Genomic DNA, 26561 nt, shown 5'->3' with positions numbered 1-26561 from the left:
CACATGAACAGCCCATTGACTTCAATGGGAATACTCACATGCTTAAAGTTAGGCATGTGTTTAAGGACCTCCAGGTCCAGCAATTTAAGACACCCTCCCTTTCCTCCCACTCGCCAGTGACAGCTTCCCAGAACACTGTCAAATAAATATATAAAGCATGATTTTAAAAGTATCTGTTTTTAAATTGCTTTTTTGACTTTGTTTTAATGGTTACAGTTAATTTTCTCCCCTGCCTTGATACTGCTTCCCTGATTTGAGCCACTGGAGAAATAATCCAGACATTGAGATTAGAGTTAGAAAGCGGCATAAAGCAAATTTTATATGTATTATATTTGAGAAATTAACTGAGGTTTAAACAAGAAAATATTTGTATCCTTGCTATATTTTGGTCCTCTGATCTGATAAGATATTGGGAAAGTATTTTGCATGGCAGTTACAAACATGTTCCTTCCAAGTTCCTGCACTATCCTCTAACAATCCTGACCTGAAACATTCTTGTACCCTGAGGCAAGTTTTTAGACATTTTTTAATTGAACACTAGCTATTTCTGCCAAGACTGGCCATGTTGTGATGTGCTAAGGAAAAAAAAAAAAGGGGGGCCCTTTCCAGGTTTCTGCCCCAGGCTGGAAGAAATTAAGGTCAGTGGTTTTTAAACTGAAAGATGAATGTTTTTTGTTGGAAGGTTTTCATTCTTTTAGAAGATAATAACTAACAAAATGAAAATAGGAGTGAGAGTAGGCAGTAATGTGCATGGTACAGATGATAGAAGAACACATCAATATAAACAGACTTCAGAGGATTCACATTTACCTCCTCCCCCCCCCCCCCCCCCGGCTTGGATTTAGTCACCTTTTAAAACTATAAACTTGTTTAATGCCTGGACTTTAAAGATGTGTAAAGGAAGTGTGATCACATAATCTTGATAGGACCAAGAATTATGAATTAGAGCAAGACACTTTGCTTAGTAAAGTGAAAGCCATTCCCATGGTTGTGTGTGCTCTCTCCCCACTTGTATTGAAAGAAAAGACCCTGTTTGTCCTCCTTTGTTTACAATCTCCTTCACACTCCAACCTTTATACAGATATCAAGAATATCCAGAGTTGTTATGACCAAAGATGACAACTTTGAAAGTGCTATTAACTCTATGCTTCAGCCGATCTCTAACTACCAGAGATCAGGATGAGATGTACGTCGGAGACAAGTTATCCCACATCTGTTTACCATGGGGTTCTCATATGGGCCTTAAACATCTGGCACTGACTACTGTCAGAGACATGATACTGGACTAGATGGACCTTGGGTCTGGCCCAATATGGCAATTCTTATGTTTCTATTAACATATTTCAAATGATTTTCAGTTCCACAGCAGCAGAACTGGCCCACCAGAGAATTTCTACAGCATATGGAGCTCCCCTCGGTGGCCTAAGGCTGGTGGAACCACCTTATGCCCTCATACCTCGCAGTACTGGGAGATGATACAAAGCTCATGAGCGGGATGAGGAGTGGTCAGAGCGCACTGTGATCAAGCTATTCTGGAGCGCTCCAATGGCCCACAAGGGGGGACATAGGATGCCATAAGCTAGAGCAGCTCCTAGGGTACTCTCAGTTCTCCCATTTTGCATATAAATACATTTAAAAGGATGGCTAAAACACAGGCTTGGATATCAGAAAATCTGGGTTCTCGTCCCAGTTCTTCCACAGGCTTCCTGCATGACTTTGGGCAAGTTTCTTAACCTCTGTTTGCCTCTCTAAAATGGGAATGTGCTTACCTACTTCACTGGGAATTGTAAAGTCTAATTCACAGATTTCAGTTTAAAGCCCGAAGGGACCATTAGATCATGAAGTCTGGCCTCCTATACAACACTGCAGGGCATAGCCATGGGTGGGGCTGGATGAGCCACAACCCACCCAGTTAGCACCCAGGCCCAAACATATCTGAGCCTGTGTGACTGTAGAACAGGGATCTCAAACTCAAGTCACCACAAGGGCCATATGAGGACTAGTACATTGGCCCAAGGGCTGCATCACTGACACACAAGCCCCCCGCTGCCCCAGCCCCCATTCCAACCCCTTCCCCAAAGTCCCCACCCCAACTCTGCCCCTCCTTGCCCCTATTCCAACCCCTTCCCCAAATCCCCACCCCTGCCCCACCTCTTCTCTGCCTCCTCCCCTGACAGCGCAGCTCCCCACTCCTTTCCCCTTCCTCCTGAAAAGTGCTAAGCGCCGCCAGACAGCTGTTTGGCAGTGGAAGCGCCTGGAGGTAGGCAGAGGAGCGGGAACATGGCGCGCTGGGGGGGGGGGGAGGAGGGGAGGCAGCGCGGGAGGGAAGCTTGGCGGCTGCAGGAAATAACTGGGGGTGGTGGTGCGTGGGGAGAGCTTGGCAGGCTGCAGCAAACAACTCCATGGGCCTGAGACCCCTGCTGTAGAAGCTGGCCAGCACACAGCTGAGCTCACTGGCTGGCTTGAGGATCTGCCAGGACACAGCTGCACCCTGGGTCCAGTCGCCTTTGTCACTTTGGATAAAAGGAAACCTACATGTTTCAGTTTTACAACAGTAGCAGCAACATAAAATTATCCAGAAAGAACTGAAAAGAAAAACATGGAGAATAGATTTAATCTTATGTGAATACAACAGAAGAAGCACTCATATCTGTGTGGAGAGGATGTACCACACTGTTAGAGTAGATGAGCTGTGGGAGGTATGGGGGAAAACAGTCACTTGGATCATCCCCCATTCCTGCCCCCCTCGTATAGTGCTTTGTACTGTCTTTGAAATATCCTTCTCTAGAAGTCTGCAGAATCACAACCAGGTTCCCTTCACTGTTCCTCAGGCATCCTACTTGCCTGCTCTTGTATTCTGGTAGCGAGAGCAGAGTGAAGAAGCAAGTGTGCATTGTGGGGAATGTCTTATTTAAAAAGAAAATATTTTTTTAAAGGAATCCAATGTGGAATAAAACACTTAGAATAAAAGAATCATTTTTAAGTCTTAGGATATTGAGACATCAAAAATGCAATAGTGGCGGCACATGGGAACTTTCAAACATTGCAAACTCGTTTTTATTTCCTAAACGTTCATATAAAAATCTGGCTCAATATTTCATACTGTGTCCTATACCCATATCTACAGCCATAAGTTCCAAGTACATGCAGGAATGCTATTTCACAAACTCCACATCAGGAATCTGGTACCCCAGAGTGCACTGCAACCAAGCTGGATGTAGGTTGCTTGAACTGTGAGGTGGCCCATGGGGAATCCCCAACATTTTTCCCTCAGTCCCACCTTCCAACCCGCCAAAGTATTGTGCCTGACAACTGAAACCCCCAAGTTGCCCTCTTCCCTCTAGCTCTGTATCTTCCTTCAGCAACCCAAAAGCATCAAAAATAGAGAGGAGATCTGCCTTTTACAAACACAATGGTTCCTGAGCCTGACAGACTGCAGCTGATGGCTGTACAACAAAAGGTGGCTGCAGAGACTGCTGAAATTAAATCTATAGTTTCCAACCTACAGACCACCGTGACTGAGATTTAGAGTGCACTACAAGCTCTATCCAGACAGATGGGTGAAGCAGAACACAGAATTTCTGAAGTGGAAGAGGATTTCAAAGAGAACAAATTACAGGTTATGAAGAACTATAATGATATCAAGACTATTAACACCAAGCTAATTGATCTAGAAAACCACTCACAATGAAATAACATCAGGATTGTGGGTGTCCCTGAGAGAAAAGAGAAAGGTAAACCCTCTAACTACCAAGTAACTAAGCTATTGGATCTGCCAGTAGACTTTTGTTTTGATACAGAATAGGCACACTGGGCTCTTGCCCCCAAAACAGCTACAGGAGGTCAGCGTAGAACATTTTTTCTCTAATTAAACAACATATGCACAAACCTCTTAGGGACACAAAAATCCAATCCTGTTCTTAAAAAAGGTAAATTTTATTAAAAACAAGAAAGAAAGAAAATACATCTGGAACTTAGGCTTTTTGCTAGGTTTAAAAAAAACAATTACAAGGATTAAGCATCAAGATAGCTTCTTGAGGTTCATCTTAAAGATTACAAGCAAAACAAAAGCACTTGGGGTTAGCATAGAGGAGTCCACAAGCCATAAAGAAATAAAAGAGATAAACCTAATCACGTCTTCCTAGACATTTCCTGATCTACTTACATATCTGGGGTTTCAAATGAGTAGTTTCTAGGTATGATCTGATTATTTTCATACCTGGTCCAAGCTTTTACAGCCTTGTCCCTGCTCTCTGGAAGAACAGCAGACAGACAGAAAGGGGAAGTTTTTTCCCCAATTTTAAGAAGTTCTAGCCTTCCCATTGGCTCTTTTGGTCAGGTGCCCACTCCCTTCCTTTGACCTATGGACTTTTTAACCCTTTATAGGTAAAGCAAGTAGAAAACAGCTACTAACAGCTAACTGGCTGGCTAGGTAACCATAAAAGGGAGCTACCCCGCCCCCCTTCATTTATCACAACAGCTATGAAACTTTACTATGCAGAAGAAAAATGCTGCTTTTAACCATCTTCATTTCTGTGCTTAAGAACATAAGAATGGCCACACTGGGTCAGATTAAAGGTCCATCCAGCCCAGTATCCTGTCAACCTACAGTGGTTAATGCCAGGTGCCCCAGAGGGAGTGAACCTAACAGGTAATGATCTAGTGATCTCTCTCCTGACAAACAGAGGCTAGAGACACCATTCCTTACCCATCCTGGCTAATGGCCACTAAGGAAGGGAGTGGGCACCTGACCAAAAGAGCCACGGGGAAGGCTAGAACTTTTTAACCTCCATGAATTCATCCAGTTCACTTTTAAACCCTGTTATAGTCCTAGACTTCACAACCTCCTCAGGCAAGGAGTTCCACAGGTTAACTGTGCGCTGAGTGAAGAAGAACTTCCTTTTATTTGTTTTAAACCTGCTACCCATTAATTTCATTTGGTGGCCCCTACTTCTTATATTATGGGAACAAGTAAATAACTTTTCCTTGTTCACTTTCTCCACACCACTCATGATTTTATATCCCTCTATCATATTCCCCCTTAGTCTCCTCTTTTCCTAGCTGAAAAGTCCTAGCCTCTTTAATCTCTCCTCATATGGGACCCATTCCAAACTCCTAATCATTTTAGTTGCCCTTCTCTGAACTTTTTCTAATGCCAGTATATCTTTTTTGAGATGAGGGGACCACATCTGTACGCAGTATTCAAGATGTGGGCGTACCATGGATTTATATAAGGGCAATAAGATATTCTTCGTCTTATTCTCTATCCCTTTTTTAATGATTCCTAACATCCTGTTTGCTTTTTTGACTGCCGCTACATACCGCGTGGACGTCTTCAGAGAACTATCCACGATGACTCCAAGATCTTTCTCCTGATTAGTTGTTGCTAAATTAGCCCCCATCATATTGTATATATAATTGGGGTTATTTTTTCCAATATGCATTACATTACTTTTATGCACATTAAATTTCATTTGCCATTTTGTTGCCCAATCACTTAGTTTTGGGAGATCTTTTTGAAGTTCTTCACAGCCTGTTCGGTCTTAACTATCTTGAGCAATTTAATATCATCTGCAAACTTTGCCACCTCACTGTTTACCCCTTTCTCCAGATCATTTATGAATAGGCTGAATAGGATTGGTCCTAGGACTGACCCTTGGGGAATACCACTAGTTACCCCTCTCCATTCTGAAAATTTACCATTTATTCCTACCCTTTGTTCCCTATCTTTTAACCAGTTCTCAATCCCATGCAAGAATCTTCCCTCTTATCCCATCACAACTTAATTTACATAAGAGCCTTTGGTCAGGGACCCTGTCAAAGGCTTTCTGGAAATCTAAGTAGACTATGTCCACTGGATCACCCTTGTCCATGTGTTTGCTGACCCCCTCAAAGAACTCTAATAGATTAGTAAGACATGATCTCCCTTTACAGAAACCATGTTGACTTTTGCCCAACAATTTACGTTCTTCTATGTGTCTGACAATTTTATTCTTTACTATTGTTTCAACTAATTTGCCCGGTACTGACGTTAGGCTTACCCGTCTGTAATTGCCAGGATCACCCTTCTTAAATATTGGCGTTACATTAGCTATCTTCCAGTCACTGGGTACAGTAGCTGATTTAAAGGACAGGTTACAAATCATAGTTAAGAGTTCCGCAATTTCACATTTGAATTCTTTCAGAACTCCTGGGTGAATGCCACCTGGTCCCAGTGACTTGTTACTGTTAAGTATATCAATTAATTCCAAAACCTCCTCTAGTGTCACTTCAATCTGTGACAATTCCTCAGATTTGTTATCTACAAAAGACGGCTCAGGTTTGGGAATCTCCCTAACATCCTCAGCCGTGAAGACTGAAGCAAAGAATTAATTTAGTTTCTCCACGATGACTTTGTCATCTTTAAGTGCTCCTTTTGTATCTCGATTGTCCAGGGGCCCCACTGGTTGTTTAGCAGGCTTCCTGCTTCTGATGTACTTAAAAAACATTTTGTTATTATCTTTTGCGTTTTTGGCTAGCTGTTCTCCAAACTCCTTTTTTGCTTTTCTTATTACATTGTTTCATTTAAATTGTTTCCTTACCTTGTCAAATGTTTTTTAAAAAAACTTTCCTTTTATTTTTGTAGTAATTTATGTTTAACACAGTACTGTACTTACATTTTTGTGTGTGTGTGTGTGGTGGTGGGGGGGGGGGGGTGGGTTTGGTCTCTGCTGCTGCCTGATGGTGTACTTCCAGTTCTAAGCAAGGTGTGCGGTTGACCAGTCAGTTTCTAACGCTGGAGTTTGTAACTTTGAGGTTCTACTGTACACATAAATCAGGTAGGCTTCCTTCGTAATAGATGTGGCTCAGATAATTTGCATCAACTAATTGATATTATTGCTGCGTTGAGAGATTCTAAAGAACCCTTAGCTGTCATTTCTTAGATGCCAAAAAAAGTCTTTGACTGCATAGCCTGGTATTATTTTTTTTAAATATTAGAAAAATTTGGATTGGTATACAATTTACTGCTCGGATTAAGCTTTTATACTCTAACCCAGGGGTGGGCAAACTACGGCCTGGGGGCCACATCCGGCCCTCCAGATGTTTTAATCCAGCCCTCAACCTCTTGCCGGGGAGTGGGGTCCGGTGCTTGCCCCGCTCCACATGGCTCCCAGAAGCAGTGGCATGTCACTCCCTCTGGCTCCTATGCGTAGCAGCAGCCAAGGGGCACTGCACTCTGCCCCCACAGCACCCATTAGCTGGGAGCCGTGGCCCACGAGAGCTGCAGGGACGGCACCTGCAGACAGAGTGGCGCGCAGAGCCGCCTGGCTGCGCCCCCGTGTAGAGGCCAGAGCAGGGACATGCCGCTGCTTCTTGGAGCTCCTTGAGGTAAGCACCGCCCAGAGCCTGAAGCCCTCCTGCACCCCAACCCGCTGCCCCAGCCCCGATCCCCTCCCTCCCTCTGAACACCTCAGTCCCAGCCTGGAGCACCTCCTGCACCCCCAACCCCTCATTCCCAGCCAGAGCCCTCACCCCCCACCACTCCACCCCCAATTTCATGAGCAGTCATGGCCTGCCATACAATTTCCATACTCAGTTGTGGCCCTCAGGCCAAAAAATTTGCCACCCCTGCTCTAACCCTACTTCCAGGGTAGTTATGAATAGTATTATTTCCACCCTGTTTCTATTACAGAGAGGTATAAGACAGGTCTGTCCCGTTTCTCCTCTTCTATTTCATTTAGGTCTAGAACCTTTAGCCATTGCTATCCAAACAAATCAACATATTTATGGTTTCGGGGGGGTCAAACAGAGCACAAAATGATGCTCTTGTATTTGTATCTAAGCCCAAAGTTACCATTCCTACTCTCTAACCCAGTGATGGGCAACCTGCGGCCCATCAGAGTAATCTGCTGGCGGGCTGAGAGATAGTTTGTTTACATTTGCACAACTGCCTGCAGCTCCCAGTGGCTGCAGTTCGCCGTTCCTGGCCAATTGGAGCTGTGGGAAGCGGTGGGGGCTGCAGGGACATGCTGGCTGCTGCTTCCCGCAGCTCCCATTGGCTAGAAACAGTGAACCACGGCCACTGGGAGTTGCGGGCGGCCGTGCAAATGTAAACCAACTGTCTGGTGTCCCGCCAGCGGATTACCTTGACAGACCACATGCAGCCCATGGGCTGCAGGTTGCCCACCACTGTTCTAACCACTGAATAAATTCAGACTCTTCTCAGCATATAAAATTAATAAGGGTTAAGTCAGAATTCTCAGGCAACAACAACAAGTATGCCCACAAAGGCCTTTTCTCAAATTGGGAATTGAATAGCCATCTTCTTATATGAAATAATCAGAAATACTGATTCCCAAAAATATTTAGGACACTCCTAAGCTAAGTATAGAACCAATTATTGCCCAAGTGGGTAATGATTTGGGGAGCTGGAGTTCGTTAACCCTGTTTTTGGAGGAAAAATTAATATACTGAAAACTAATGTCCTTTCCAGAATTTTGTATGTCCTAAGAGGTCTTCCTATTTCTATTCCTCAAACTTATTTTAAGAACGTTCCTTTGAAGTGCAGGTAAGAAATCTAGACTGGCTCTAACAAATTACAGCTTCCCCTTTCTCTGTGAGGATTTTATTTTTTCGACGTGGAAAATTTTCGTATCTCCTTTTTGTTCAGCCAAGCATCTTTGTGGCTATTAGATATGACCACACAGACTCCACCTTGGGTTCAGATTAAACAAGAATTGGTATGACCTCTCCTCCTTTCAGGCATCGTAGGATCAAAATTATTATAGATGAAATGGCTCCAGAGCTCCCACAATAATGGCTGTGAGGCAAGCTTGGCTAGAAAGTTCTGCTTTCATCCATTCTTCCATGTAGAGGCAATCCTATTGATCAATCCTAGCCTTAAAATTGATAGCAAACCTTGATGTGGAGGGATTGGATGAACAGAGGAATGATGACGGGTGTGGCAGCTAATTGGCAATGATAAATGTAAACCATTTGTATATCTTCAGCAACAATTTGGCTTGCCCTGCTCCAGAGCACAGAAATATTTCCAGTTAGAGCATTTATTTACTGATGTATATGGACCAGATTAGGAACTGCAGAATTTATTATTTTGGAGGAAACTTGCTGCATTTACTCAGCTGTAACTTTTCATTATTTTCTGGCCAAAAAACTGTGCCAAAGATTGATAATTTGAGAATTGCATGGAATAGAAATTTGGATACACAACTATCTCTGACCCAATGCAATACACCAAAAGACATTTTTTTGAAAATACCAGTCCCTACATAGGCTAATGGTAATGGGCCTCATAAATGCTGACTGCTCTTGGAAATGTAACTTCTTTAGGTTACATTAGCTCATATGTTTTGAGAGTGCCCCTGTATCAAGAATTTCTGGTCTCAGGTAGCTCAAAGAACCAATTTGATACTGGATGTTAATTTGGAGCCCTAGTTTCGTTCTTGGCTATATTCCTGAAGATTACATGGTAAGAAGGCAGGGTTGCTCCTACATGCAGCTTTGGTTGTTAAAATATTAATCCTGCAAAAAAGAAAAAAATTGATCCCCACCAAATATGGATGCCTGGCTTGGTGATATGGCTGACCTCGCAGCTAATAAATGACTGGCATTCTGCAGAAAGGAATGCCAAAAAAAATCAAAGCAATTTCAGCTGACTTTTTAGAGATCGATGATTTATGCAGATCCTGAAGATAGCTATGTCACTTCTCTTTCCCTCCCTTTGTCCTAATCCTCTTTATTCACTTTGTGTATTATGATGAATCTGGTATTTTGGTATATTTGTTGTATTGGAAAAATTAATAAAAAAATTACAAATAAATAAAACAACTGGGAATCTGGGGAAGCAATTGCAAAGATCTCTAAAAATCCAGGGTGCTGCAGGAAGTGGTACTGGTACTAAATTGGTACTAACTCAACAGCCCCAAGTGGTGTTGGGGACATTGTGCTAGTTGAGGCACCACTTTCCCAATGAAATGTTTAACATGTGACCATTAAAGAGAAGCAGTGTTAGCCTCTGTGCCCTGGTCAAATTCGGTCTTCCTAAAATTCCCCACTAGTTTCATCCAAGTTGGGTATTCTTCACTTTCTCTCCTATAAACTGCACTTTTAATAGCTACTGCATTTTATGCTAGAAGGGGCCGCACTCCATTCGATGATTTAATTCCTTCAGTAGGATTTGTAAAACATTTTGGTATCCTTTGGGATGAAAGACAATTTTACCAATATATAAATGTACAACCATTAGGTCAAATTCACCCCGGTATAAAACCTGCCTTCTACATAGAGTGCTTCTGCCGACGTACACGGGCTGAAATTGTGGAAAAGCAGCATCACTTGCCCCATAACCTCAGTCGTGCAGAACACAATCCCATCCACAGCCTCAGAAACAACTCTGACATCATAATCAAAAAGGCTGACAAAGGAGGTGCTGTCGTCATCATGAACAGGTCAAAATATAAATGAGAGGCTGCTAGGCAGCTCTTTAACACCACATTCTACAAGCCTTATCCTACATCATCTGCTCAAGAAACTCCCTGAAAAAGCACAAGAACAAATCTGCACAGACACACCCCTAGAACCCTGACCAGGGGTATTCTATCTGCTACCCAAGATCCATAAACCTGGAAATCCTGGACGCCCCATCATCTCAGGCATTGGCACCCTGACAACAGGATTGTCTGGCTATGTAGACTCCCTCCACAGGCCCTATGCTACCAGCACTCCAAGCTATCTTCGAGACACCACTGACTTCCTGAGGAAACTACAATCCATTGGTGATCTTCCAGAAAACACCATCCTGGCCACTATGGACATAGACGCCCTCTACACCAACATTCCATGCAAAGATGGACTACAAGCCGTCAGGAACCGTATCCCCGATAACGTCACGGCAAACCTGGTGGCTGAACTTTGTGACTTTGTCCCCAAATGTGAAATAGTTAGGAGTGAGGACAATGTATACCTTCAAGTCAGCGGCACTGCTATGGGTACCCAAATGGCCCCACAGTATGCCAATATTTTTATGGCTGACTTAGAACAACGCTTCCTCAACTCTCATCTCCTAACGCCCCTACTCTACTTGTGCTACACCGATGACATCTTCATCATCTGGACCCAGGGAAAAGAAGCCCTTGAGGAATTCCACCATGCTTTCAACAATTTCCATCCCATCATCAACCTCAGCCTGGACCAGTCCACACAAGAGATCCACTTCCTGGACACTACAGTGCTAATAAGCAATGGTCACAAACACCACCCTATACCGGAAGCCTACTGACCGCTTTACTTACCTACATGCCTCCAGCTTTCATCCAGACCACACCACACAATCCACTGTCTACAGCCAGGCTTTAAGATACAACCGCATTTGCTCCAACCCCTCAGACAGAGACAAACACCTACAAGATCTCTATCAAATGTTCTTACAACTACAATACCCACCTGCTGAAGTGAAGAAATTGACAGAACCAGATTGACAGAGCCAGAAGAGCACCCAGAAGTCACCTACTACAGGACAGGTCCAACAAAGAAAGTAACAGAACGCCACTTGCCGTCACCTTCAGCCCCCAACTAAAACCTCTCCAGCTCACCATCAAGGATCTACAACCTATCCTGAAGGATGATCCCTCACTCTTACAGATCTTGGGAGACAGGCCAGTCCTTGCTTATAGACAGCCCCCCAACCTGAAGCAAATACTCACCGGCAACCACACACCACACAACAAAAACACTAACCCAGGAACCTATTCTTGCAACAAAGCCCGTTACCAACTGTGTCCACATATCTATTCATCATAGGACCTAATCACATCAGCCACGCTATCAGAGGCTCATTCACCTGCACATCTACCAATGTGATATATGTCATCATGTGCCAGCAATGCCCCTCTGCCATGTACATTGGCCAAACTGGACAGTCTCTACATAAAAGAATAAATGGACACAAATCAACATCAAGAATTATAACATTCAAAAAGCAGTCGGAGAACACTTCAGCCTTCCTGGACACTCAATTACAGACCTAAAAGTCGCAATTATTCAACAAAAAAACTTCAAAAACAAACTCTAGTGAGAAACTTGCTGAATTGGAATTAATTTGCAAACTAGACACCATTAAATTAGACTTGAATAAAGACTGGGAGTGGATGGCTCATTACACAAAATAAAACTATTTCCCCATGCTTATTTTTCCTCCTACTGTTACTCACACCTTGTCAACTGTTGGAAATGAGCCATCCTAATTATCACTACAAAAGGTTTTTTTTTTTCCTCCTGCTGATAACAGCTCACCTTAACTGATTGCTTTTGTTATAGTGGGTATGGCAACACCCATTTTTTCATGTTCTCTGTGTGTGTGTGTGTGTGTGTGTGTGTGTGTATGTATTGATATATACACACACACATATATATATATCTTCCAACTGTATTTTCCACTGCATGCATTTGATGAAGTGGGTTTTAGTCCACGAAAGAGTATGCTCAAATAAATGTGTTAGTCTCTAAGGTGCCACAGGTACTCCTCGTCCTTTTTACTAAATTCAGTGGAAGTCTGAATTTAGCCTATTAGCAGACACACAACAGATGTACATAACCATGCCAATTCATAGAACCTCCTGTCCCATCACATTTTAAAGGCAGAAGTTTATTAATATTTTACAATAGAGCTACCTTCAAGGAGGCAAAATCAACTGAAAATCTGGCGGGAATTTCATTAACACATGATGCAGTACATAATTTTTTTTTAAGCTAGAAATGTCATTAACGAAAATTACCTCTTGTAGTTAAAAGCATGCAGTGGCATGCAGGCAGATTAAAACAAACTGTATGAATATTATGTAGCGAAAGTCTTACCCTTTGACCGTATTTGTGTAGCTTCCAGCATCAAAAGAGATTTTTCTCACAGCAATAACATACATTTGTTTGAAATCGAAGAGAAAAGTTATTTCTATTAACTGCAATAAAAAGAAACAAGAAAACCCTGTAATTGGGAAAGTGCCTTACCTTGAAAAGTTGAGGAAATGAACGTGTCTGGTGAATAAATAGGGCTGCTCAGCAGTGCTTATGTTTTTAATCAATTCCGTCTAAAAAAAATTAAACAAGAATTACAACTAAATCAAAATGACCAAATTAAGCCAAGTTGCGTTTTTGGACAGAAATGGCAACACTCAGACACTATCTAATCATTTAGTAGTTGAGACCTATTCACAAAAAAGTCAGGCTAGGACTGCAACGCTCGTGCTTATCCCCCACGTAAAAAGGGACAGATGGCAGAGCATCATGACGGTAGCACCAATGTCACCATTGTATATTAGGCATCAGCGTGCTAGGCCATGAGTTTAAACATTTCCAAAAGTTAATTTCTACTTTCGACAAAGGCACAAACTAAAATCCTAATTCTAAACCTACCCAAATCTGGATCTGACTTTTGAAAGTGGCCTTTATTTTCAAAATGGATCTAAACTACTAACTACAATTCCAAAATGTGAACTGTTTGAAATCTGAAATCAGAAAAAGTGGATTGAGATTATTACTGTTTTTACATAATGTTTTTACATACTGTTTTTACAGTTCCTATCATCACCAGATTACTGAATGGGTGGATGTCTGCTCAAATATTGAAGCAGACATTTCCCATTACTTCTTTTGCATAACATATTTAAAATGTGAATATAATTCTACATTTGACATAAATCTCTTTTCAAATAATGGTCTTTTGGCCTACTGCTTTCAAGACATTTTAGCAAAAGCTTTTAGATTTAAATTTAATTTTGCATTATTAAAGATAATTAAAACTTTTTTCATGTAAAACAGCGGACGTGAAAAACTGAGTGTGTGTGTGTGTATATATATATATATATTATAATACTCAGCTTATATTAATAAATTCTCATGTGTGCAGACATCTAGTTTTTGCAGTGTTCTGGAAAATGTCAAGGACCTGAACATGTTAAATGAATATATGCAAAAAATTCCAAGCAATCTTGTTACTCTGATTTCTTGACTTCTGCTCTCCTTTGATTTTCTAATTGACAACATCAAAAGCTACAAGGCTGTATTAGAGAATAAAAGATACTGAACATGATTGCATTTGAAGAGCACAATAATTATACTGGTAATTTTACAAACTGGGTAGTGGAAACTAATACACAACGTAGGAACAATCCATAATGAAAAATAGCAATACAAAGAATTGCTCTGAAGTTCTGCTCTAACTTGTATAAATTCTAAGCACAAGTAAAATCAAAATTGAGGTCACAAATTTAGAAGATGGTTTCCCTCAATGTTATGAAGATTTTTTTTCCTTAAAACTGTATGGCATCTTACTCGCCACTTGCAAAAACAGACAAATTTGGCATCAAGCCTATCATTTAACAGATTTGAAACCAATAGAGTTCTAATGAGTAATCATGATAAAAACCAACAGAGTTTAATTGAAAATGGTCTCTTGACCATAGATACATTAAACTCTATAAAAGGGACATCATTCTCTGTTAAGTTATAGAGGACAGTTTGAAAATCCTATAGAAAGAATTTACAGGAAAATGCAAATCTATTGTATTTTTCCATAAAGCAACTTGACCACCCACCTTCTGAAAACAGCAAGGGAGAAAGGGGCATGCATCTTTCCTTCTCTTGCTCTGGGATGAGAATTTTGGAATGACACACCTACACAGAAGTATGCTAGGCTGGAGGAGAATACCTTACTGTGGAAAATCTAAAACCCACTTTTACTAACTGATCCCCATTTTGATCTGGTGGTCCTTTGTCTCTGGATTTAATTTATAGATCACAGTCTATTGCTTCTTATCCATTATATTTTTCATTTTCTATTTTAGGTTTTTCTAAGATGTCTATCGCAACTGCATCCCAAGTGTCATGCCAATCCTTATACATTACACCTAGGAGTTAGAATAAAAGAGCAATTGGATGTTTACAATTTCAGATATACATACATGCTCTTTCTCCCTGCCCTCAACAACTGATGTTCCCCCATATAAGTATGAGAAGCAATGATGCAGCCCTAGGGTTGTCTCATCTATCTTGTTAAGCATGGCCTTCTACTGATGGACTGTCATTCTTGCTCCACCGTGTGAGCGACCAAGTCTACCTTTATTGGCTGCAGTCTACAGAGATTATAAACCCTATGGAAGGGAGAGAAAAAAGAGAGGGCTGAAAGGGAGAAAGATAAGAAAGGAGGAGAGATGCTAAGGAAAAGAAGGAGAGGGGGAAGTGCTCGCTAATATCCTAATCTCCTACCAATGAATTCTTAAAGGGTATCAAATAGCTCTAATAATAAGCAGGTAATTAATCCTGGAGGCAATCCTGATGAGTCATGTGAAAATACAATGACTCACTTGACTAAACATTTTATCATTTTTTCCCTAATAAACCACAAGCTAGAGGTACATTGCAGCTGTTTAGTGTAATCATTGTTAGTAGCCTCTGGATTCCCTGACCCAAATATAAACAGATTTCTGTGCAGCTCCCCCAGTACAGTGTTCAGAGTCTAGTAAAGTGTGGCGAAGAAGCCAGGCAAAATAATGCAGAGATCTTGACTGGGTCATTTTTGAAAGAGCAGAACACCGACATTTTCCAACAAGAGTTACCATCTCCATCAACCAAATGTCAGCATGATACATCTGCTAGAAGGGTGGTGGTTGTATCTGTAGAAGATTATCATATCATGACATAAGCATCATCACATTCAGAGACTTACCTAGCTTTGAGAAAGAAACGGAAAAGAGGTTGCAATGGTTAGATCTCAGGTACCACATTAAAAAAAAAAAAATTAAATTACAGGAGAAATGAAACAGCCAGAACTATATTAAGTTTTTAATGATATATTGGAATTTTAACTGTATTATTTCACCTGCATGAAAGAGTGGCACACTGGAAGTCATTCACTATTGATAAATATTCACTTCATCATATCATCCTGGTGCTTACAGAGTATTTGATGAAATACATTAATTATGCATGCAACTCTCTCTTTAAAATATATTATACAACTGTGGTGAGGATGGTTGCATGCCCGATACCATATATGAATACAGGTGTGTCTCTTTCTTACAAGCACAAATTTGGTAACAACAACTTGACCAACATTTTTCCACCTCAACAAAACTAGACATCACTTGACCTAAATGCCAGCCAGGCTCATGTAAGTCTCAGGAATGGAATAAAAGAGAGCGCTGTAGGTCAGCAATAAAGTGGATTTGGAGAGTCACATGCTGCTATTTGCACAGCACCTGACTGCAATGTGTCTTTTAGCAGGAGCTAATTAAGGTCAATCTCAATTTCTTGAGCTACAATAATATCCACTCACACCTGAAAACAGGAATAGGATTTTGTTTTGACTTAAAGCATATTCATATTTAGAGGCTTAAGTGCCAATGGACTCATCAGCAGATGAAGATAAGCCTATAGTTGTATATGAACAAGCAAGTGTGGTAAAAGACAGCAAGAAAGGGAAAGTAGGGCCCAACAGAAACAGATTTCAATAAATGAGAAGGACATAGCAAGGAAAATTACAAAGGAGTCTAAGAGAAAAACTGTTAGAGGAAAGAAGCATAAGTGCGTGTGATGTTTTGGAACTCATACGGCCCCATGATGCCTGTGGCCACGTTTTCCATGGGCCTCACTCCAATCCTCACTCTGAGTAAGATCTGTAGGCCTGTCTTAGCATGGGAGGAGAGACAAGAGAGAAGGTGATGTTGAATGGGGAAGAGGAAGGAGACACTGAGGAGGAAATGAAAGTGGGAGAGGGAAAGAAGGACAGACTTTGTGAAGAAAATGGAAAGAGATGGAGTAGATACAAGTGCAAGCCATCACTGAGATCCTTCCCAGGCCAGCAACAGGTAGGAGGGAAACAGAAAGGAGTGAGAAACTGAGAAATGAGAGGAAAAAGTCTAGAAGGACATAGATGGAGGACACAGAAGGAAGGAGAGGACCAGTAGAACATATAGATTCTTAAATGGGACAAATACATCAAAGGGCAGACTGGAGAAAGTGGAAGAATTAAGGGAGTGTGTTCATTATGATAAGGGACCTGAGGGAGGGTTCTACTGTCTCTAGAAGGATTCATGTCCTCTCTCTGGATACTGCCATGATATCTCCTCCCAGGGATTACTTTTAGCCTAGATAATGGAGATAGTTCTGAAGAGCAAATAATTTCCCTTTGAAATGCACTAGATTACACTAAATGGGTATACTATCGAACTAGTTCCAGCTCACTCTTAACTTACTCCATTCAAACACAGGAGTGGAGGGAGAGAGTAAGTGTAGAGGCAGAGGGAAGGAATGGGGAGTGGCAGGAAGTGACATCAGACCCCAGGATGTCTCCAACTAATTCGGGCCTTGGCAGCACACCAATGCTCAAGCTTGGTTGCTGGCCAAAAGTGAGTACCTACTGGTATGTACAATAAATTGTACCTAAGAAAAAAATACATAAGGCAAAAACTACTCATAGATATCTGGGGAATTAGCAAACAAAAGCAAGCCAGCCACAATTACCTATCTACCCTAAAAGAACAACTGTGCTAGCACAAGTTCTCTGCCACTGTTAGTGATGTATCTGTTATAAAACAATTTATGATCTGTGTCATAAATATAAAGGGAAGGGTAAACCCCTTTGAAATCCCTCCTGGCCAGGGGAAAGCTCCTCTCACCTGTAAAGGGTTAAGAAGCTAAAAGTAACCTCGCTGGCACCTGACCAAAATGACCAATGAGGAGACAAGATACTTTCAAAAGCTGGGAGGAGGGAGAGAAACAAAGGGTCTGTGGGTCTGTCTATAGTCTGGTCTTTGTCAGGGATAGACCAGGAATGGAGTCTTAGAACTTCTAGTAAGTAATCTAGCTAGGTATGTGTTAGATTATGATTTCTTTAAATGGCTGAGAAAAGAATTGTGCTGAATAGAATAACTATTTCTGTCTGTGTATCTTTTTTGTAACTTAAGGTTTTGCCTAGAGGGGTTCTCTATGTTTTTGAATCTAATTACCCTGTAAGATATCTACCATCCTGATTTTACAGGGGGAATTTCTTTATTTCTATTTACTTCTATTTTTATTAAAAGTCTTCTTGTAAGAAACTGAATGCTTTTTCATTGTTCTCAGATCCAAGGGTTTGGGTCTGTGGTCACCTATGCAAATTGGTGAGGCTTTTTATCCAACATTTCCCAGGAAAGGGGGGGTGCAAGTGTTGGGAGGATTGTTCATTGTTCTTAAGATCCAAGAGTCTGGGTCTGTAGTCACCTAGGCAAATTGGTGAGGCTTTTTACCAAACCTTGTCCAGGAAGTGGGGTGCAAGGTTTTGGGAAGTATTTTGGGGGGAAGGAAGCGTCCAAACAGCTCTTCCCCAGTAACCAGTATTAGTTTGGTGGTGGTAGCGGCCAGTCCAAGGACAACGGGTGGAATATTTTGTACCTTGGGGAAGTTTTGACCTAAGCTGGTAAAGATAAGCTTAGGAGGTTTTTCATGCAGGTCCCCACATCTGTACCCTAGAGTTCAGAGTGGGGGAGGAACCTTGACAATCTGTGTGTACAGAAAAACCTGAATCTACAAATCTACGAGGGAGCAGCGACTGAGTCCAGAGAACAGAGTTTTAGTCTAGGACCTGACTAGCTCCTCAACCCAATGAGCAAATCAGGACCTAAATAAAAACAATGTTTATTAACATGATTTATTGAATAGGTTCTCAACTTTAATGTTGCTGTAACAGTTTTTTGCACTGAATTTTAAACAGAACTGTCAACTATTCAGGCCCAGATCCAGATGCATATGCAAACAGCAACCCTGGAAGTCTCAAACTATTTTTAAAGGAAGGTTTATCTTAAACCAGCCAAAGCAAGAACATCAGAATGAAGGGTAAAAGTCAAAGGAGACACTTCCTCCTCCTTACAGGGAAGTCTCAAGTTACCATCCTCATCACAAGAAGATCTTCAGTCATGCTGTGAGAAAACCCATCAAGTCAGGATGGATCAGCATAATCAGTGCTTGAATGCAGCCTGCTGTTGCATTTACAGCAAAAATCCACCAGGTGGCATAGTGAAATGCTCACAAGAAAACTGGATGGGGCCCCTTTATACCCTTTAAAGGGTATATATAAATGTGGTGGATGGCATCCAGCCATATCATTGATCAAAAACTAAAATAATTTGGACTTGAAGATAGGGGAAAATCAAGATGTACTATCAGCACTTATTAGCTTCCTTGCTCAGAGCAATTGCCTTTTGTTTTTTATTTCTAAAAAGCATGTTTTGTTCCATGATAAACAAAATCAGTAGATAACCCTGCCTGAAGAATTTGTTTGCTGTCCAAGTGGTTTTTAAAACTGCTGTATTTCATCAGAAGTGAATTCAAGTTCAAAATGTAAAAACACTGAGGCTGGCATGACTTTCCAACGGCACAGTGGTGTCAGTTTACAATCTTCACTAATACTAATGGAAACACAGAAAGACACGCTTTCTTTTTCTCTTGCTGTCTCTCTCTCTCTCTCTCACAGAACATTTTACCTTTTTACTGTCTTAATTTCAGTCTTTACAAAAAGCATGCAAGGTCAAGCAGATACAGGCATCTCGAGACATCATTTATCACTTTCATCTGCACTGTACTTCATACTTCCTTTTGGTAGAAAATTCACGTCTGCTTCATCATCACAGGAATGTGAATCAGACTTCATTTTCATCTCTAAGGTATTGAGAATTCCTTCAAAAACTTTTTAAGTGTCCAAACTGTTCTGAACATTTTTCCATGGCAGGTTGTCTTTTATAAGCTGTTATTTTTTTAAATAAACTGACCTTTTATTAGTATTTTATAGTTCAAGTACATAAAAAGCTGACTATCCAAAAATAGGGGAGGGAGAATTATGTAATTTAATAGTCAGGGAAAACTGCTCTCATTGGACACCTGCAATAGTAAATCAATACACAAGTATAGTCTTGAATCAGAATCCAAAAGGGCTAAAAAAGCGATTAGTCTAGGCATAGGGCCACCTACTGATGTAAAGAAAGGTTAATTAGGATATCATTAGTATTACAAGAACCACACATGATATTAATGATTATTAATATCATATGTAGCTCTTGTAATACAATTTAAATTAGAAGGTCCGAACAGTCAGTATGACCCTTCTTGGGGTACCCAGGCACCTCACCAACACTTGCCCCTAGGATGAGAAAGTCTTGTCTGTGCCCGCTGGGGTTCAGGTCCCTGACTCCACAGGCCACAGGGAACACCAGCACTAATTTCCAGGCTTCTGCAGGCCTCATGCTCGCTATACAGGTCAGCAATAGACACACCAACCCCTGAGTCCTCTGAGCCTCCCTCTGGAGTGCCCAGCCAGTTCCACTGAGCACCCTCAGAACTCTCATATTTGTTACTCCCACAGGAATGGTACACACCAGCTTGCAAGAGTCAACTCCACATCACCACTCTACTTAATACACAGCACTTACATATACAGGGAAAACAAGAATAAGTTTATTATCAAAGAACAGACAGTCAAGTGATAGAGAGTGAGAATATTGGAAACAAATGGTTACCAATATAACAAAATCATGACATGCTTTCTAGAGACTAAGCTTAACTAACATGGCATTCCCCTATACCCTTGCTTAGCCTAGGTCCTTTCTTCAGCATTTACAGTTTGGCTGAGACATCTTCTTATAAGATGAAGTCCACTGGCAGCTCATCCTCACAGAATGAAGGAATACGTGGAGGTTCATCTGCGTCCCAGATATAGTTTCAGAAGTTCATTGTCTTGTCCCTAAATAGGATAACTCCTGCTGTTTTGTTTCTTCCTCCGGCCTATGGATTCACATTTTGCTTAGACTGTAAATAGGTATTCACTGTGAGCCACACACCTACTTAGTTTTCATGTGACCTGCCAGAGTAAGGTAAGCATCTCTTCTCCCCTGCCTGCCAGGAGTATATGGATCATCTTTTGGTGACCCGTCTTAACTTACAGACCTAGAGAATCGGAATGACTTATTTTTAGTTTTTAATGACTTATTTTTAATTACTTATTTTTAGTTTACGGGAAATAAAACAAAAATTCTGGATGTAAGGACAAGGTACAAGCAACAAAGAGCTCAGAGAAAGCACAGAAGTAATGAAGAAGCTTCCTGTTTAAAAGGATGAGGTAAAATGTTCACTTACGGAAGACTTCCATGGAAAATCTGAAGCATATGTTAAGGGGCCTGAACAGTACTCTTTTACAATTATTGAACCCTGTGTGAAGAGAAAATGATATTTTCCTCGAATACTGGTAGGAAACATGACATTTACAATGTTTAAAAACTTGTGCTGTCTCCTGCAAGCGGATGCGATGATGTATAAGGACTTAAGAAGTGGTTAAAAAGTATGTCACAAAACCAAAACTTCCTAAGTGAAAGTTATAAATTTAATTTAAGAAACTGAATGGAAGGGAAAAAACCCTCTGGATTTCCACCTTGTTTATAATAAATTTCCACTACTCATTTTCATGACACAAGGAACTATGAATTAAGGAACAAACTGTGAGCACCGTTCTTACAATGGAACTGACTTTGGGAGCAGCTCTGTGCAGTTTTAGTGTTAGAGGCCCAAACCTCAAAATGGTATAGGTGCCTCTCATTGAAATCAATGGGATTTAGGCACCTCTGAGGATCTGATCAGAGTCATCAAAGAAAAACGCTCACCAGACTCTGAAGACACCTTTGCCAATGTGCCATGTTGCAGGAAAAAAGGCCCAGTCTCCATGTAAAGACAGGTGATGGGGTTCACTTCATCTCAGAGGATATCAGTAAATAGGTGGATCATTGTTTCCATTACGGAAGGACATTGCACCAACTGTAACCATGGACGTGGTCAGCTACCCATTTGTCCCCCCTTCACCACAGAAACAAGGAGAGCCACACATAAAGGATGCCTTCTATGCACAGATCGGGGAAGGCGGTGATGGTGGGAACTACACTAGTCCAGAAATTGCTACTTCTAATCTCTCCATTTTCTCCTCAGTTGAAGGCTGCATATGTACATTAAACTGGAGGAAAGATCTGACCTCATAGGTTTTGGTATAATATTTATTAATACTTAGTGACAAAGAATCTGCAGTAATACATTGTGACACTACACCCCATCTTCGTCACAGTAATATGATGATGATATGATTATGGCATAATTATGAGGCATTTTGTACAAGGTGTCGTTGGAAAAGTTATTATTATCTTATTATGTACCTGTACTTACTATGTACCTGTATTTCAAATGTAGTTACACCTGTGTGACACCCACTAGGCAAGAGGCTTCCAGTCTAGATAGCTGGCTGTGAAGGGCCTATCCAAGGTAATGGACCATTAGGAAAAACAACAGACCTTAGGAGAAGCTTATCCCCCACCTGTGAGCCTTCCTCAGAATGCTCCAGACAGCCTGTAAGTAATGGCTGCTATGACTCTGCAAGGGCATGTGACCAGGGCACATGACTCTGGACTCCATTTTGGGTGTCTATATTTTTCCACAAACTGGTCTGGGAACTGGTTTTGGAACAAAGGGTTCCCACCATATGCTAAAGCTATATAAGGCAGGGAGGGAGTGACATCATCTGTTGTTCTTCACTCTCCCACAACTCAACACCTGAGAGAAGCTCCTAAGGAAAAGGACTTGGAACTGGGGTGGAGATCCAAAGCTGCAAAGCAAGTACAAACCTGCTTGTATCATCAATCAGGGTGAGATTGTTAATTCAAATCCTATCCTTCTAGTATGTTAAACTTAATTTGCATTTTTGTTTCTTTACTAGGTAATCTGCTTTCATCTGTTCGCTATCATTTAAAATCTACCTTTTTTGTAGTTAATAAACTTATTTTATGTTTTAAATCTAAACCAGTAAGTTTGGAGTGAAGTGCTTGGGAATCTTAGCTCAAGGAGCAGGAGTGTTGTATTTCCTCTCCACATTGAGGGAGGGGAGGAACTCTATGAGCTTACGTTGTGCAATTCCCTGTGCAGCGCAAGACAGTATAATTTTGCATTTATACTCCAGAAGGGGGTGGGGATGCCTGGAGAGCTGAGAAATTGGCTGGTGTCTGTCTGCTCTCAGGTAACCCAGTTTGGGTGTGTGGTGCAACCTGCTGTGGTGCTGGGTGATAACAGGGCCTGGGTGAGGTTGGCTGTGTCCCCAACCCAGCTGTGTGTCTCAGAGGGGCGCAGTGGTTCCCACAGCTCCTAGACTGCACCCCGGGGTAACAACCCATCACATACATATTTATAGATACATTTCCACATGGTGATTGGGATTTAGCCACACTACCTTATCTACCACATATTAAGAGAAGTCAGTTGAACAATATATCCCTGTCTTTCATAACTTAAAAATGGAACAAACACAGAACATCTAAATGAGCGTAAACAACTTACTTGTTCATTTTTGGTCAGTCTGGTTTTGTTATGAATGTCTGATGTAACCAGGTTGAACCCATGTCTCTCCGACAAGATTCTCAAAAGCAAAACCACAGTTCGACTCCCACACTTTCCAACTCTGTTGTACACCACTTGGCTAGGGAAAGGAAGTACCTAGATAAAGATTGAAAAGAAATGCAGTGAGCACACTGGTCTTTCCACTTCTAGAATACATTTGCTGTGACTCAAGAGATAAAGATTTCCTGAGTATTACACATGTCCATGTCTAGATCAGAAGCGTTCCATTCCACTAGCAAACTATAAACACAGTTAGATTCTTTAGAATATTAATGGGAGGCTTGATAACTCAGAAAACGGTGATGGGATATAGAGACTCCCCCAATGAGGTTCCAGTTTAATATTCTAGTACAGGCCAGTCGTGACACAGACATATCACTGCTTGATGGCTTCTATTTAAATGAGTTCATGGGCTTAAGCTGGTTGCTTGTACCCACATCACAAAACACATCATCACAATTAGCACCCTTGCTGACTGTCTCAGTAGAGACAATGCAGACTGAATGGTTATGGAAAGTATGCTACTTCTGGACCTGGTCCTTTTGAGTCAGCGTTGACATATTTTGAAAGGGCAACGTGAAGGAAGATGTGATGGATAGAGGCCTTCAGATGCCAGAGCTATCAATCTGGCACCTTTCACCAGCACTAAAATTCATTAACCGTTTTTTTAAATTAAGAGAATAAATCTTCTAAAGAGACATTATGTATGAATCATGCCTTGACAGCTAAGTAAAAAACAGAGTTCAGTTGGATCCAATTCAAAAGTGGATTACTTGACCCACCACACAACACTGTTTATAAAATGACATCTCTCTAAATCAGTAGATAACTCAAATGAATTTAAGTGTCAGCTAATTAGATGGGTCAACAAACTGGCCTCATCGACCCTCCCAATAAACACCACCAGACTCCTTCTGCTGTTGTACAATTTGAGTACATTTTACACTCTATTTCTGACCAACTTGATCCCACAGGAATTACTCAGGCAGAATGTCCAACCATATTTTAACACTAGTTTAAAAATGCAGCCTTTGATGGAAAGATCTTGTGGTAGTAAGTGTTTGCTGACTGGTGGCTTTTGGAAGTCATTTTTCATTTTTGTCAGTTTAATTTTTAATGTTTTGAATGATTTTTGGCCATATTTTTATATAATACAAAAGGTTTTAAGTATGGATTCAAAACAACCAAGGGAATCATGAAATCCAGATAGGTAAGGAAGAACATTTCAGATCCAAGTCACATGGGGAAAGACAATTTGGAAATCAAAAATGGCAAGAATGAAGGAATGATTATTCCCTCATTTGTGTCCACACTGACACTGAAGTCCTTATGCTGATCTGAATTGCACCCATAGCCACAGGAAATGTTGTATTGATCTACTGATGTCTAATATCGAATATATTTTAAAGTAACATAAGAAATAAATATTAAGCACTCTGTTTTATATTCTCAAAGCTATTTATAGTCATTAACTAAGGTATTTTAGAACAGCAAATATGCTTCAGAAAAAACAACTACTATGTACCAAACCCTGAATTCGTTGTGAAAACCTCACCGAGGAAGCTTAGCAGTAACTAAATTAAGTACTGCAGATTTGGCCATATTGCCCCCCCAGAGCTATATAATATAAAATGGATTTAAGTATGAATTCAACACAGCCAAGGAAATCATGAGATCCAAATAGCTAAGGAAGAACATTTCAAATCAAAGTCACATGAGGAAAGACAATAAATTTGGAATTCATAAATGGCAAGGACGAAGGAAGTATGGTAATAAAAAGCTGATTTTTTTAAAAAAAAGAGAAGATGCAGCAAAATCAGGAAATCCCCACCATTACAATGAACAAAGTGAGAAATCATGGTGAGAACCATAATTTCGACTAGAGGTAAGGTCAAATGGTATTGAAATTCTGAAATATTGAATAGCTGGAATCGTAGCTACATGAGGGGAGGGTAGCTCCCCTGAGTTGGCGAGGATAGAATTCACCTCCCCAACAAATCTGTGTTCCACCAGCACAGAGCCTGAATACTTAGCCTTTGTGTGGGCAGAGGGGAGTCCACCCTTAGCTACTCATTTGGAGAGAGGTATTAATCATGGACAGTGCATGAACCGCCAGCTGTGGGACGCTAGTCCCCAGACCCACCCCTTCTCACCGAGGCCCCGCCCTTTCCGCGCCCCCTGCCGGAGCCCAGAGGGCCCCCTCCATTGCAGCTGCCGGACTCTGCCCCAGACTAGTGCCCCCAGCCTTGGAGCGCCCCCAACTCCCTCCTCCAGCCCCAGAGCGACAGGTGGGAGGGTGGCAAGACCCAAACCGGGGCCATCCCACAGGGGGACTGGAGCCACGCCAAGCAGGAGGGGGACTGGGGACGGAGCACAGGCGGGGTCACACCTGGCTGTTTGGGGAGGCACAGCCTCCCCCAGCCTATGATATCCACAGCCCATGGTATTAAGGGAAGGAAACAGTTGATGAATTTCTCAATTAATAGTAAGGCAAGCGAGAGAGTTCACTGTTAGGATACACTTTAGCTCCTTAAACAAAATCATTTTGTATATTACATAAATATCTGCAACAAGCTCTTTCCCAGTATTCATATCTATACTAGTGCAGCTGTTCAAGGAAAGAAAAGAAAACATACTGGGTATCATTTAGCTAGCCAATTTTAGGGTTTTTTGTCAACAACAAAATGAAGACAGACAACACTGGCTGAAAGCTAGTTCTGAACTGAAAATCTTTTAAGTAGCATATATCCTGCCATAATTTAGAATGTCTTTTTCGTTCAAATGCCACCAGAGTCTTAATCGTTTGTTTCAATTATACTTTAGTGTGAGCCAAAAATACAGCACAGCTTTCTTTCTGCTGTCCACACTTCCCTCATGCTAATCAGGGTAGAAATCTACATTTTTACAACACAAAGAAACAGTTTTCATTGCTAGGAGGATCTGTCAATACTAGCTTTGCATGTATTCAGCAGTTCTGGTTTTTCCAACCTGGTGAAAACAGGTTCATTTCTTTTCCTTTAACACCCTTTCATAAAGTGTACGCTCATTTTGCCTTTTCTCTTTTAACAAGCCTTCCAGTTTCCAACCCTGTTCAGCTGCCCTTTGGCAGTTCC

At 41.3% G+C, this 26561-nt stretch overlaps 1 protein-coding gene across 1 annotated transcript in view; it reads right to left on the bottom strand.

The window, feature by feature from the left end:
• The window catches only part of UST (uronyl 2-sulfotransferase), a 283170-nt gene that overhangs the window by 127281 nt on the left and 129328 nt on the right, over nt 1-26561 (bottom strand). The window contains exons 3-4 of the mRNA XM_077811788.1: nt 23389-23544; nt 13003-13082 (exon numbers count right to left, since the gene is read on the bottom strand). Of these exons, the coding sequence (XP_077667914.1) occupies nt 13003-13082; nt 23389-23544 (236 nt within the window). The remainder of the gene's footprint in view (nt 1-13002; nt 13083-23388; nt 23545-26561) is intronic.

Source organism: Eretmochelys imbricata, chromosome 3, assembly GCF_965152235.1.
Source record: "Eretmochelys imbricata isolate rEreImb1 chromosome 3, rEreImb1.hap1, whole genome shotgun sequence".
NCBI lineage: Eukaryota > Metazoa > Chordata > Testudines > Cheloniidae > Eretmochelys > Eretmochelys imbricata.
This window is presented reverse-complemented; position numbering and strand designations above follow the sequence as displayed.